Source organism: Benincasa hispida, chromosome 11 (assembly GCF_027475165.1).
Source record: "Benincasa hispida cultivar pf3 chromosome 11, pf3_genome.v1.1, whole genome shotgun sequence".
In the NCBI taxonomy this organism is placed as follows: domain Eukaryota; kingdom Viridiplantae; phylum Streptophyta; class Magnoliopsida; order Cucurbitales; family Cucurbitaceae; genus Benincasa; species Benincasa hispida.
In genome coordinates, this window is record NC_143488.1 from 76,639,549 (window position 1) to 76,651,226 (window position 11,678).

At 33.6% G+C, this 11,678-nt stretch overlaps 1 protein-coding gene and 1 pseudogene across 1 annotated transcript; one reads left to right on the forward strand and one right to left on the reverse strand.

Annotated features, from left to right (window-relative positions):
• The first annotated feature begins 2,149 nt into the window (after positions 1-2,149).
• On the forward strand, positions 2,150-4,144 carry LOC120090322 (putative L-type lectin-domain containing receptor kinase S.5 pseudogene; annotated as a pseudogene).
• Positions 4,145-4,742: 598 nt separating this feature from the next.
• On the reverse strand, positions 4,743-11,230 carry LOC120090323 (Cation efflux family protein). The gene is made up of 10 exons (XM_039047898.2): positions 10,454-11,230; positions 10,238-10,346; positions 9,173-9,212; positions 8,542-8,618; positions 7,745-7,833; positions 6,557-6,626; positions 6,388-6,426; positions 6,148-6,298; positions 5,344-5,433; positions 4,743-5,189 (listed from the first exon to the last, which is right to left on the reverse strand). Exons 1-10 carry the CDS (start codon positions 10,884-10,886, stop codon positions 5,088-5,090), a joined length of 1,200 nt encoding a protein of 399 aa, XP_038903826.1. The 5' UTR covers positions 10,887-11,230; the 3' UTR covers positions 4,743-5,087.
• Between the last annotated feature and the right edge of the window lie 448 nt (positions 11,231-11,678).

Genomic DNA, 11,678 nt, shown 5'->3' on the forward strand with positions numbered 1-11,678 from the left:
TACTACAATTTTTTAAATTGGAGATTAAGTCTCCATAATGTCATTTGTTACTAAACAAAAAGCCCTTGAAGCATGGACCAAAAAAAAGTTCAAATGACTCATATGCTAATTGGAGTGTCAAGCTCAATTAGTCAAAGTCATATACTCTTTGACGAGTGATTAGATGCCTGAATTCTTATGTTAAGAGTGTGATTAGAATACATTTTCAAGTGTTTAGTTTAAAAAAATAAGTCATTTTTTGGTAAAAATTGAAGTATTTGGCAATCACTCAAAATAGTTTTTGAAATATATTTTCAACAATTTTTGGCAAAAGTGTTTAAACAAAAATGAGTTTTCTGAAAAACATTTTTTTCTCAAGTCAATCTACACAAATTCTAATTGGGTTGTTTTTGTTGGTCTATTTTATCACATTAGATTGTCAAGTAGATCTTTTTCTCTTTGAAAAGATCTGTTGAAAGTCAAGGGTATTTGGGACAAAGAGTGGAATAGTGAACTAGAGTTATGAAGTCTAGTAAGTTGTAAACTCTTGAACGCACACGGTAAAGAGTTGATATAATATAAAATTGATGTTTGTTAGTAGTGGAACCCACAAACTCTTTGGGTAAAACAAAGAGTGGAGGTCCCAATTCCTAAAGGCCAAACACACCCATTAGGTACACAATAAATCTTCACCGGCCGCTGAGGATATCCATGAGAGAAAATTATGTTTTATTTTGATAGAAAATGTAGATTGTATTATATGTTTTCAAATTCAACTTCAGTGAATATGTTTTAATAGGTAATCTAGATTAATATTATGTTCGAATTCTATGATTTAAATCGTGCAAATTTTAAAATATTTGCATATTTTCATTATATCTAGATTTTAAATTTGATAGTTTAAAATTCATTATATTGAAAAAAGATAAAAGCACTAATAAATATATTATTTCATAGTATATTGTCAATTGATTTTTTAAAATTAAAATATCCATTATATATATATATATATATATATGAAACAAAATAATAGGCATATAAAATTTTGACATAAATGGTGAAACAAATTCATAAATTAATTAATAATAATTTGTATTTGATATAATATTGAGTGGGATAACTATAACTAGTTTCATAGTTTATAAATATATGGGACAGTTGTAATAATAGCAATCAAGTTCAAAATATTAACATGAAAACAACTCTATTTTTGTTTAATTTATTGTTTTCAAATTTATAATTAAATACCAAATTAAAGTCTCAACAAAACTCAACTTCCTCCGTGGTAGAGGGGGAAGAAGAAACAGAGAAAAAACAAAAAAACAAAAAACAAACAAATATGTGAATTTAGAGAAAGATAGGACTCCCAAAATGTTTGAAGCCTTAAAGAGATCAGTGGATTCCTGGTTCTATAATCTCCACAGTATCAGATTCAACCTACGAACCTTCAAACTTATCTTTGAGCTAACAAAAATAACTCACATAGATTGTATCAATTTAAACTCTAAACTTTTGTAGGTGTATCAATTTAAACTCTAAACTTTCATAAATATATCAATTTAAATCTTGAATTTTCATAAATGTTAAGTTGATACATTTATGAAAGTTTAAGGTTTAAATTAATACAATTATTTGTTTAGAATTTAAATTGATACAACTCAAAGTTTAAGATTTAAATTGATACAAAAGTGTACGGGTTTAAATTGAATACTCTATAAATTGATATTTACGCAGCTAAAAATATATAAGAAATAGCCAGTCAATTGACTAAAAGACATAGACTGCATTTACTAATCCAATTAATATTTTAAAACTATCGCTAGGAGAAATTTCTCCACAATTCCATGCGTACGTGAAATTTATGCGTATTCCTTTTCTTCATAAAGGATAGAAAATTTATACATCGATTATTGTTCTCATTATGTCTTCAATATTACAAAGGTGGAGAGATGGAATTTTGGATAGTTTTTTCGTAGCCTAAGAAAACAACGAAACTTCTTTCACATACAACATCACCAATTTCAGCCCCTCCCCACAAATCCTCTCTCTTTGTTTGACCTTAGAAAGGAGAGTTCAATGGATTCTCTGTGAAATGCCATTGTTTTTCTCTGCATGCTCTCAAGAAAGAGAAGGGAAGAGAGAGAGAGAGATACACTCACAAACAAAGATGATGAGCAGTTGTCAAGCAACAATCAGGATTCTCCTGCTGGCTGCCATCTTCTTCGGATGCACCATCAACCACACTTTGCTTCGATTTCGACTTCACATTCTTCACTGTCAAACGAGACCAAGCTCATTCCGAGTAACAATGCTCGCATTTTCCTCAACGCCGTTCAAGTCACACCAGACGTCCGAGGAGCTCCGATCACCAATGAATCTGGAAGGGTTGTTTACAAAAGGCCATTCAAGCTTAGAAACAATAGTAAAATCACCTCTTTTAGCACCAATTTCAAAAATAACATCAGCCCGCAAACGTTGCCTGAGGGTGGTGTAGGGATGGCCTTCATACTCACCGCCGATGCTTTACCTCCCGCCAGAAGCTGTGGACAGTAGCTAGGAATTATCAATGCCTCGACGAATGGAACGTCAATGGCACAAATAGAGGCAATCGAATTTGACACCAGGGAGAACTTTCCAAATGACATTGATAGCAACCATGTGGGTTTGAACGTGAACAGTATCTATTCCATTGTTCAACAACCATTACTGGACTTCAGGTTAATTTTTCATCCGGCAAGTCTGTTTATGGGATAATCAGATATGAAGGGAAGTACATTTCTATCTATGTTTCCATGTCCAACTCAATGGAGGACCAACTAAAAAATCTCGTCATTTTTCAACCCTTGGTCCTCTCCATCCTCCCAGACGACATTTTCGGGGGATTCTCAGCTTCAACGAGCAATCATACGCAGTTGAATGTTGTGAAATCGTGGCAATTCTACAGCACAGATTCTAGTGTAGGAAAAGAACCCCCAAAGTGGATTCGGCCCACAGTAGCTGGAGTTTTAGCACAAAGTTCAGATTGAGAGAACTCAAGAAGGCAACAGACAATTTTGATCCTCAGAATGGGCTTGGGCAAGGTGGTTTTGGAACCGTTTACAAGGGAATCTTGATGAATAAAGAGGTAGCCGTCAAGAGAATTTCAAAGGACTCACGTCAAGGGAAGCAAGAGTTCATTGCAGAAATTACTACTTTTGGTAGCCTATATCACAAAAACCTCGTAAAGCTAACTGGATGGTGCTACGAGAAAAGAGATCTTCTGCTCATATACAAGTACATGCCTAATGGCAGCTTGGACAAGTTGATATTTGGCTACAGTAAGATCAACGGGATAGGCTCTCCACCCAACTAGGAAACTAGACGAAACATAATCTATGGGGTGGCTGAGGCTTTGGATTATCTTCACAATGGATGTGAGAAGACAGTCCTCCATAAAGACATGAAGTCATCCAACATCATGTTAGACTCGAAGTTTGAAGCCAAGTTGGGAGATTTTGGATTAGCTCGAATGATGTGTCAAACCAAAGAGACACATCACTTAACAAGAGATAGCAGGAACACCAGGCTACATGGCTCCAAAGACTTTTCTAACTAGTAGAGCTACGAGAGAAACAGATGTATATGCCTTTGGAGTTCTTATTCTAGAAGTTATATGTGGAAGAAGGCCTGGAAATCCATCTGAGATTGGTGACTACGACGGCAGTCTCGCGCATTGGGCATGGGAGTTTCACAAGGGAGGGAAAATTGTTGAAGCTGTGGATGAGAGCATTGAAGGGCAATTCGTTAGAGAAATGGAGTATCTGTTAATTCTAGGGTTAGCTTGTTGTCAACCTAACCCCATCCAGAGGCCCAACATGAAAAATGTTTTGCAGGTGCTCAAGGGGGAAGCAAACCCACCAATTTTACCCAATGAGAGGCCTTCATTTGTGTGGCCACCCATGCCTCTATCAATCAAAGAAGACGCAAACATCTTACCGAAAGAAAGCCAGCTTACTCTATTCACAGAACTTACTGTAAGATAATATTTTAATGGAAGGTTTCTTCCTCCTATTCATGTCCTGTGTCTTCTCTCCCTCTTTGTCGCACTTCCAATGATTGAGTGTTTGGATCCCATAGAATATTTCTCTGTAGCATTCCAAACTCTTCTAATATGTAATCCATCCCCACCTAGATAGTTTAGGGGTAGCAGGTTAATGGAGATAAGAATTACTATATGTAAAGGAAAGTTGTATTGCTTCAAATAGTTCATGGTTGATGAGAGGTTTCAAAACAGAAAGTGGGTTGCCTAGTGATTCTACGGTCTAGGTTGCAAATGAGGTGATAGAGGATTCTTCCTTTGTTTTCTTGAAGTTCATTCAAGAAAATAGAAATGACATAAGAAGTAATCACCTAACGTGTGAGGATTATCCAATATAAGTGTTATAAATAAACTCCTCATATAGCTTTGCATGTTGCTTCCATTGAACCTATGAAAGTACTAACACCTTCATATAAAAACCCCTGGATAAATTTGACTTAGGATCTCTTAAACGTCTTCATGTTTGGATGAAATACATCCCACATTCAATTTAAATGTATTCTTCTAGTATTTTGTACATGTAGACGCATATAAACAAGAGGTATATTTCTCTTCCTGGTAAAAATAGCAACATACTTTGTCCCTATATTTGTCCCACTTTCGCACATGGTGACTGCATGTTTCTTAGGATTTGAAGAAGTGCATAAATCCATAGACTACCAAACTAAAAATTCAAGAAGTAACGTTGGAAAGTAATAAAATAACTAATCATAATCCTTAAATCAATTTTCATAATCCTCAACAAAATTTCACTACAATTATCTCTAAAGCTACAGTAACTTTACATTAAAAGAAAAAAAGTTAATATAAGAATGATGCAGGATATGGGATGTGCAGGGGGAGAGACAAGGAAGAAGTTTAAAATGAAGACATTATCAACTATCATCGACACTGAGGAACATGTTGGAGATAATTGGCATATATCATAAACCTAATGTGGATGTTCAAAAAATTGATAGTATGGGTAACCTACAGATATCATCACCATTAGTCATATGGAGAATAAGGAGAAATATAAAGCAGCAGCAACTCAAGCTTCTTCAGTTTGCACTGTTAAGTCCTGTATGCCCAATTCATGATACATATCGTGCACAAATTCAAGCACTTGGCGATTGTCCGTTCCTTTCTTTGTCTGTAACAACAGTGATTTCATCAATATCAGAACTGAAAAATCATATGTACACAATGGAACTACCAGATAACACCACAACATATAAATAAGCATTATGAACTGTCAATGCATAGCAATCTTAGAAATGACAGAATACAAGCATCCTTAACACTACCGTTAGAGAGAGTGAGCCAACAACTTGAGCAGGTACTAATTCCCAAAATCGCGCTTGAGTGATTTCTAATACGTCTTCACGAGATGTAATCTGACAAAATATAAAAATATGAACATTCTTGCAATATCATGTCGAGTAGATGACAAGTGATACCAAATATAGTCGATTTCATAATTTCATTTTATCCATTTAGTTACATTAAGCTTAAAATTGATACCAAACTTTTTATTCCAAAAAAATAAAACCCACATTTCAGATTTTTCAATCAGAATCTTAGATTCCGTTCATCAAAAGATATAATATTTCTACTTAATTTCTGTCCACATGGAAAGCCTGTATCTTTTTATTTCATCTTACATATTTGGGTATCGTCTTAAACATACTATTTGACCAAACGCATTTTTTCTAGGAGAATTAAATGACTAGTCTTCATTTCTTTTGAATGTGTCTTACCATTCCCATTTTATTGGGATAGTTGCTAATCAACCATATGGTTTGTCTATTTTGCAAATCATACCTATGTTTTGAAAATGGTTCCAAACAAAGTTTATGAAGATGTAAACCTAACTTTTTATTTGTAAGATTTCATGAAATTGACACCCGCAATGCAAAATGCGTTCTAGTTCAGTTTAAACATTTATTATCTTAAGAAAAGTGAGTAGAAACTTTTACTTTAAGAACAAAAAAGTTATGGAACTCACTTTTTGAAGAAAAAATTTAAAAAAGATATCAAATAAGTCCTCATGGTCCAGTTTATTTCATAACTTTCATTGTGCATGACATAATGCATGCTTATGCACAAACCTGTCTCCAACATTTGCTTAATGCCGAAGTTGGAATGCTAGGCGGTGCCATTTGAAGTAAAACACCACTGGTTGCCCTAAAGAGAGGCATGACAATCATAAAGACTGCAACTGAAACCAGTCCTAAGCACAAAACTTCAGCATTTTGTACTCTGCAAACGGGGAAACACATGTCCCAAGTGAGATTTGTGTTGAAGCAGATAACTAGGAAAAAAGGGTCAGTTGTGCATTGGTAGTTTACCCAAGAGACAAAAACCAGGATGCCAGTATCAGACCTGCACTGAGAATCATTGAAAGAAACCGCTTAAAGATAAACATGCCCACTAAAAGAAGATTTATATTCACGCACGGTTACAAAAAGAGCAAGCATGCATGTAGAAATGGAAGAACGAGAGAGGAATATATTTTACCTGCGGATAGAATCTGCAAGAACATGCAAGCAAATTGAATGGTAGTTCATATCTTCAGCTTTTCTGTACACTAAAAGTAATGATCTAGGGATGAGACAATCATCATAATCACAAACCTGACTGCTTGAATGATAAGCCAATAAGTATTAAGATCGTCTTGGATGACACAGATGAACTCAATGGTTTGGGTAAGCAAATACTAAGGGCAATGTTGAAGATGTATTGAAAATTTCTTTTTTTAAAAAAAAATAGAACTATATAGACACGAACTGTTAGGAACCAAGGTTATGGGATGCCTTTGTCCTACATTGGTTAGAATGAGATGATCAATATGGTACTTAAAGTGGCTTGGCTCTCCCACCCAGTAGCTAGCTTTTGGGGTGTGGTTCTCCAAGGTGCTTAAGTACCTAACACAAACCTCAAAGCATAGAGACAAAATTCATAATTTTACCACGATATTACTATAGATGTTTATTCTTCACAATTAGCATTTAATATTTTCTCTTGAAAATGAGGCAATACATTAATTTGGAGCTTTATTACAAGTATGAAACATTATGTTCAGAAAATACAATCAAACATTCACACTTAAATAAATACAGAGACAATTCATTATTTTACCATGATTTAACTCAGATATTTTATTCTTCACAATTAGCTTTTAATATTCGTTCTTGAAAGTGAGGCAATATGTTAATTTAGAGTTTTATTACAGGTATGAGAACATTTTGTTCATAAAATACATTCACACTTAAATAAATATTTTTTTACAAAGACAAATGAATATTATAGAAATATATAATTTACGGCAGGCTGGGAGAGTATATGACTGTATCATGTAAAAAAAAAATGAATGCAATGACCTATATGCTGTAGTTTCTAGAAATACAATATCCTACACCTAATCTAGACTAGTCTAGTCTAGTAAGTGAAAGATCTTTAATATAAAACACGATCCTGTATTGAATTTAAGGATAAACAGTAAAAAAGCCTCCTTGGTCTGCTGGTTGACATGAACGCCCAGACCATCATTTCTACCTCCTGATTGTGTGTTCAAATCCCAAATTCAAGGATAAACAATTGTTATCCATAAAAATTAAACAATCACTTGATCAAGAAACAATGAAGTAGAGCCTGAAAGGTAATGAAACGATCAAATGATGTAACCTATAAGAAAAGGGGATTCACCTAGATTAATGCGAGCATAGTTCCTGAAGAACCAAACACCTATGAGATTGACCATTAAATTTGTTACGGCTGAGACAATTAAGTAGTGCCTGAAAGGTGAAAATAATTATCAGATATACAAAATACCATATTATGACAAAATATAACCACAAGAACTCATTCATTAAGTCCACCTTTTTTTAAAACCAATGAATCTGGATAGATGATAACCGGTGCATGACACAAACTATCTAAGGTCATAATTACAAAAAGGCCTGGATATACTAAGAGTGTCATATAGATAGATATACTAAAGGTATCTTAATCAAAGAGTATAAGATACCAACACACTGTAACACAAACATAATAAGCAACAAAAATGCAAGGCATTTTTATCAGCTTAAGAGCGATATATTATAAGTTGATAGATTTATGAAATATATGATTCCATAAAACTTAAAAAGTGTTTAACATTTGTACTGAGACCTTGTCTCATAGTAGAATCTGTCACTGTGTCTGTGTCATGTCCTGTGGACATGAATCCTGCCAGCTAAAAAATTACAATCGGAGGAAAAGTTCAAAAATTTTGCATAACGGAAACACCTATGAATCAGGGGCATCAAGGTCAATGAATATAAGCTACACAGGGGAAAACTAGGAACCTAAACCATGAAAAGATACGACAAGTGGCATGAGCCTGAAAACAGAAAATTAGACTACTACCAACGAATTTATAGTGGAAAAATTTCTAGATTGTATTCTAATAAAGATCCAAAGTTATAGTACATCCCCAAATCAATGTTTAGGGAACTACTTACTTGTGTTCAGATTCATCTTGTATAAATGCATGAAGTGCTTCCACGGCTAATGAGAAAGACAGAAACAGAAGAAATAGCTGTCTACACATGTAACATAGTAAATGTCCAAATAGCAAAAATGAATATTAAATAGAACTTTATTTTCAAAGTTAAATGAAACAAAATTTTCTTATACATGATTTGTAAAAAATGTACAGCTAAATCAAATCACTTCAAGAGGTTACGAAATTAGAAAAATCAGACCATGAATTGAAATTAGCATCTAAAACTGAAGTTCGAAGCAAAACATCACTCTGCTCCAAGAGGTGTTATCCATTTTAAAATCCAGGTTCTTGCTTCTTTTCCACTGAAATATGTGGTTATAATAATTGAAAAGCAAAGTAACTTTTTTTGATAAGCTCATAAGAAAGCAAAGAATTCTTTTAGGAGGTACTTCTTACTTAATAAGACAGAAACAACCATAATGTTATTACCTCATAAGAATAAGACTTAAAGAATGATACAAATACATAAACTTGAGAGATCAAAAGCACATGAACCAACCAGCCATCAGTCAAGAAAGGATAGCATCAAACAGAAGAGTTCCAGGAACAGTAAATATTCATAAACGTTTAAAATTTTGAATACTTACAGCATTAGTAAAGGCAGCTAAAACCTCCAGTCTCTTGTACCTGGTAAGACAAATCACTACTATTAACCATCTCTATTAATCAAATAAAATTTTGCAAACCGAAAAAGATATGTCAGCTATCCGAAACAACAAAAAAATTGCAAGTTCATCGATATGTGGTCAAATTGTGACACCCTATTTATCTTTCAATTAATTCATATATATATATATAATTTTGTCCACGACGTATCATATTCAATTACATCAATAGATGTGTAAAAAAGAACGATTATGTCAGTTTTAAAATTAGTATGTTCTAATGAGATGGGCAGTTAATAGTATAGTTGCATTTTTCATGGTTTCATCTTACCCAACAACTCATAAGTCAGTCAAGTTAGTACAGTGGTTTCATCACGAAATCAAAAGGCAATGGGAGGAGTAACCCCTATATCTTATAAACATTGTGAGGTCCCTTGATGTTTTCAATGTGAAATCCTCAACATGCCCCCTCAAGATAGTTCTTCTTTGGGTTCACCATTCTTGAATTGAATTTTTTTTTTTTTTTTTTGACCGAATACCTGTTTCAGCTATATGAGCTCTGATCCCAGATAAGATGAGGTTATATCTCAAAACCAATTAACAATGGGAGGAGTAGCCCACATATTTTATAAATGTTGTGATGTCTCTTGATTTTTCCAATGTGAGATGGTCAATAGCTTTCAATACTTAAGAGGGTATGTGCAAGTGCAACTCATTGAATTAAAAAACATAGATGATTCTAACTCAACTAATAATTATGTTTCTAACTCAACTAATAATCAATATCTGTTTAGAGAGATAACAGGGACTTGATTAAAAATGCTTGACACTTAAATGATGAAACTGAAATTTATAAAAGATGAGAAGAATTGAAAATCATTTATTATAATAAATAAAAATAAAAATAAAAAAAACACGGAACTCAAAAATGCCAAGAAACTACGTTCAGTAGGGTAAAAACTAATCAAATCAGTAACAGCTAACTAAGTAAATTAAGAACTTCAAATACTTCAGCTGGTTTAACAGGGATGAGCAAATAAACCTTACCCATAGGTGTAAGCATGATCAGGCTTACTCCGAGAAGCAGCAATGGCAAACAATGAAAATGTTAAAAGACCACAGCCAAAAGTCAAATGAAATGCATCAGAAACCAGACCTGAAGTCATGACAAAACAAACAAAACAAATTATTCACATACTGAGAATAAATTTTGACATAAAGGAAGATGAAAAATTAAAAGAGGAAGGATAGTGACGTCCATACCAATACGGCCAGTAAGGAGACCGATAGCTAACTCGGCAGTCGAATACAGAACATTAAGCGAAATCATCAGAAACAGCCTCTTCATATACCGATTCCCAGATCTCACATTCTCTAAAATTGAAAAGGCCAGTGACAAAACCGATAATTTATCACCTGAATTATCCTTTACACTAAAGAATTTGTTACTTTCGGAAGCAAAGTATCCCCCAGGCGGAATGTTTATGCTCGACATATTCCGCGAAAGCAAAGGCTTCGTCGAATCGTCGGAGTTGATAGGAATCGGAGTATGGGGCAGGTCTTGCCAATGCTTAGACGAAGCTTGACGCGAGAAAGCGAACCTCCGATCATTGGCGCCAAATCCGGTATCTCTATTCCAGGAATTCTGGGAATCGTTTGATGCAGTATGGTGATTGAATGATCCGCTCTTGTCCATATTTTACGAGGGGGAATTGGATTCTCCCTGCATAAAACTTGGAAGCTATGGAAACAAAACCCTGAAAACCATCAAAACCATCAAATTCGACGCAGAAACTTGGGGATTAAAATGTAGGAGATCTGGAAGTGAATAGAGAAAATCTCTGGGTTTCAAAATTGAATTGGAATAGTGAAGAAAATCGAATGAAACAAAAACAGAAATTGGTTGGAAGCAAAGGACAATGGCGATGGCTGAAGACTTGTTAGTAAACGAAGAACTTTTATTTGTACAAATGGAACGTTTTGCACGGCGCCTTCAATTTTTCTTTTTCTTTTTCTTTTTTTCTGTTAATTTAACTGCTCATAAGCAAAGTTAAAATATCGATCTATATGGAAATATCCAAGTCTTCATCTTAAAAAAATTTCAATGAAAATATAGATAAAATGCAATTTTGATGGATATTTTTAAAAAGATTATAAAATAAAAAATCTTTAAAATATTTTTTATTTTAACAAGTTAATATGTCTATTATTTATATTATATTTAATTATTAGTGACATTTTGTTACTTACTTTTATATTTCAAGAATATTTCTATGAAAAAGTGGAAATATCAATTCACCTTTTATGTCAATATCGAACCTATGAAAACGTGGAAATATAATAGAAATACCAACATGTCAACTGAAATTTAATATTTTGCTTATAAGTCATAATAGAAAAACAACATTAAGGAAAAGAAAGAAAAGAAAAGAAAAACAACATAAGAATCTCAAAATATATAGGTGTGTGTTATTATGCTTTACACAAA

Coding starts and splice junctions, on each gene's coding strand:
- LOC120090323 (XM_039047898.2), bottom strand. CDS start 10,886: ATGGACAAGAGCGGATCATTCAATCACCATACTGCATCAAACGATTCC. Junction 6,427..6,556: donor CTTGCAGATTCTATCCGCAG/GTAAAATATATT, acceptor AATGATTCTCAG/TGCAGGTCTGATACTGGCAT. Junction 5,190..5,343: donor TTGGCTCACTCTCTCTAACG/GTAGTGTTAAGG, acceptor CTGTTGTTACAG/ACAAAGAAAGGAACGGACAA.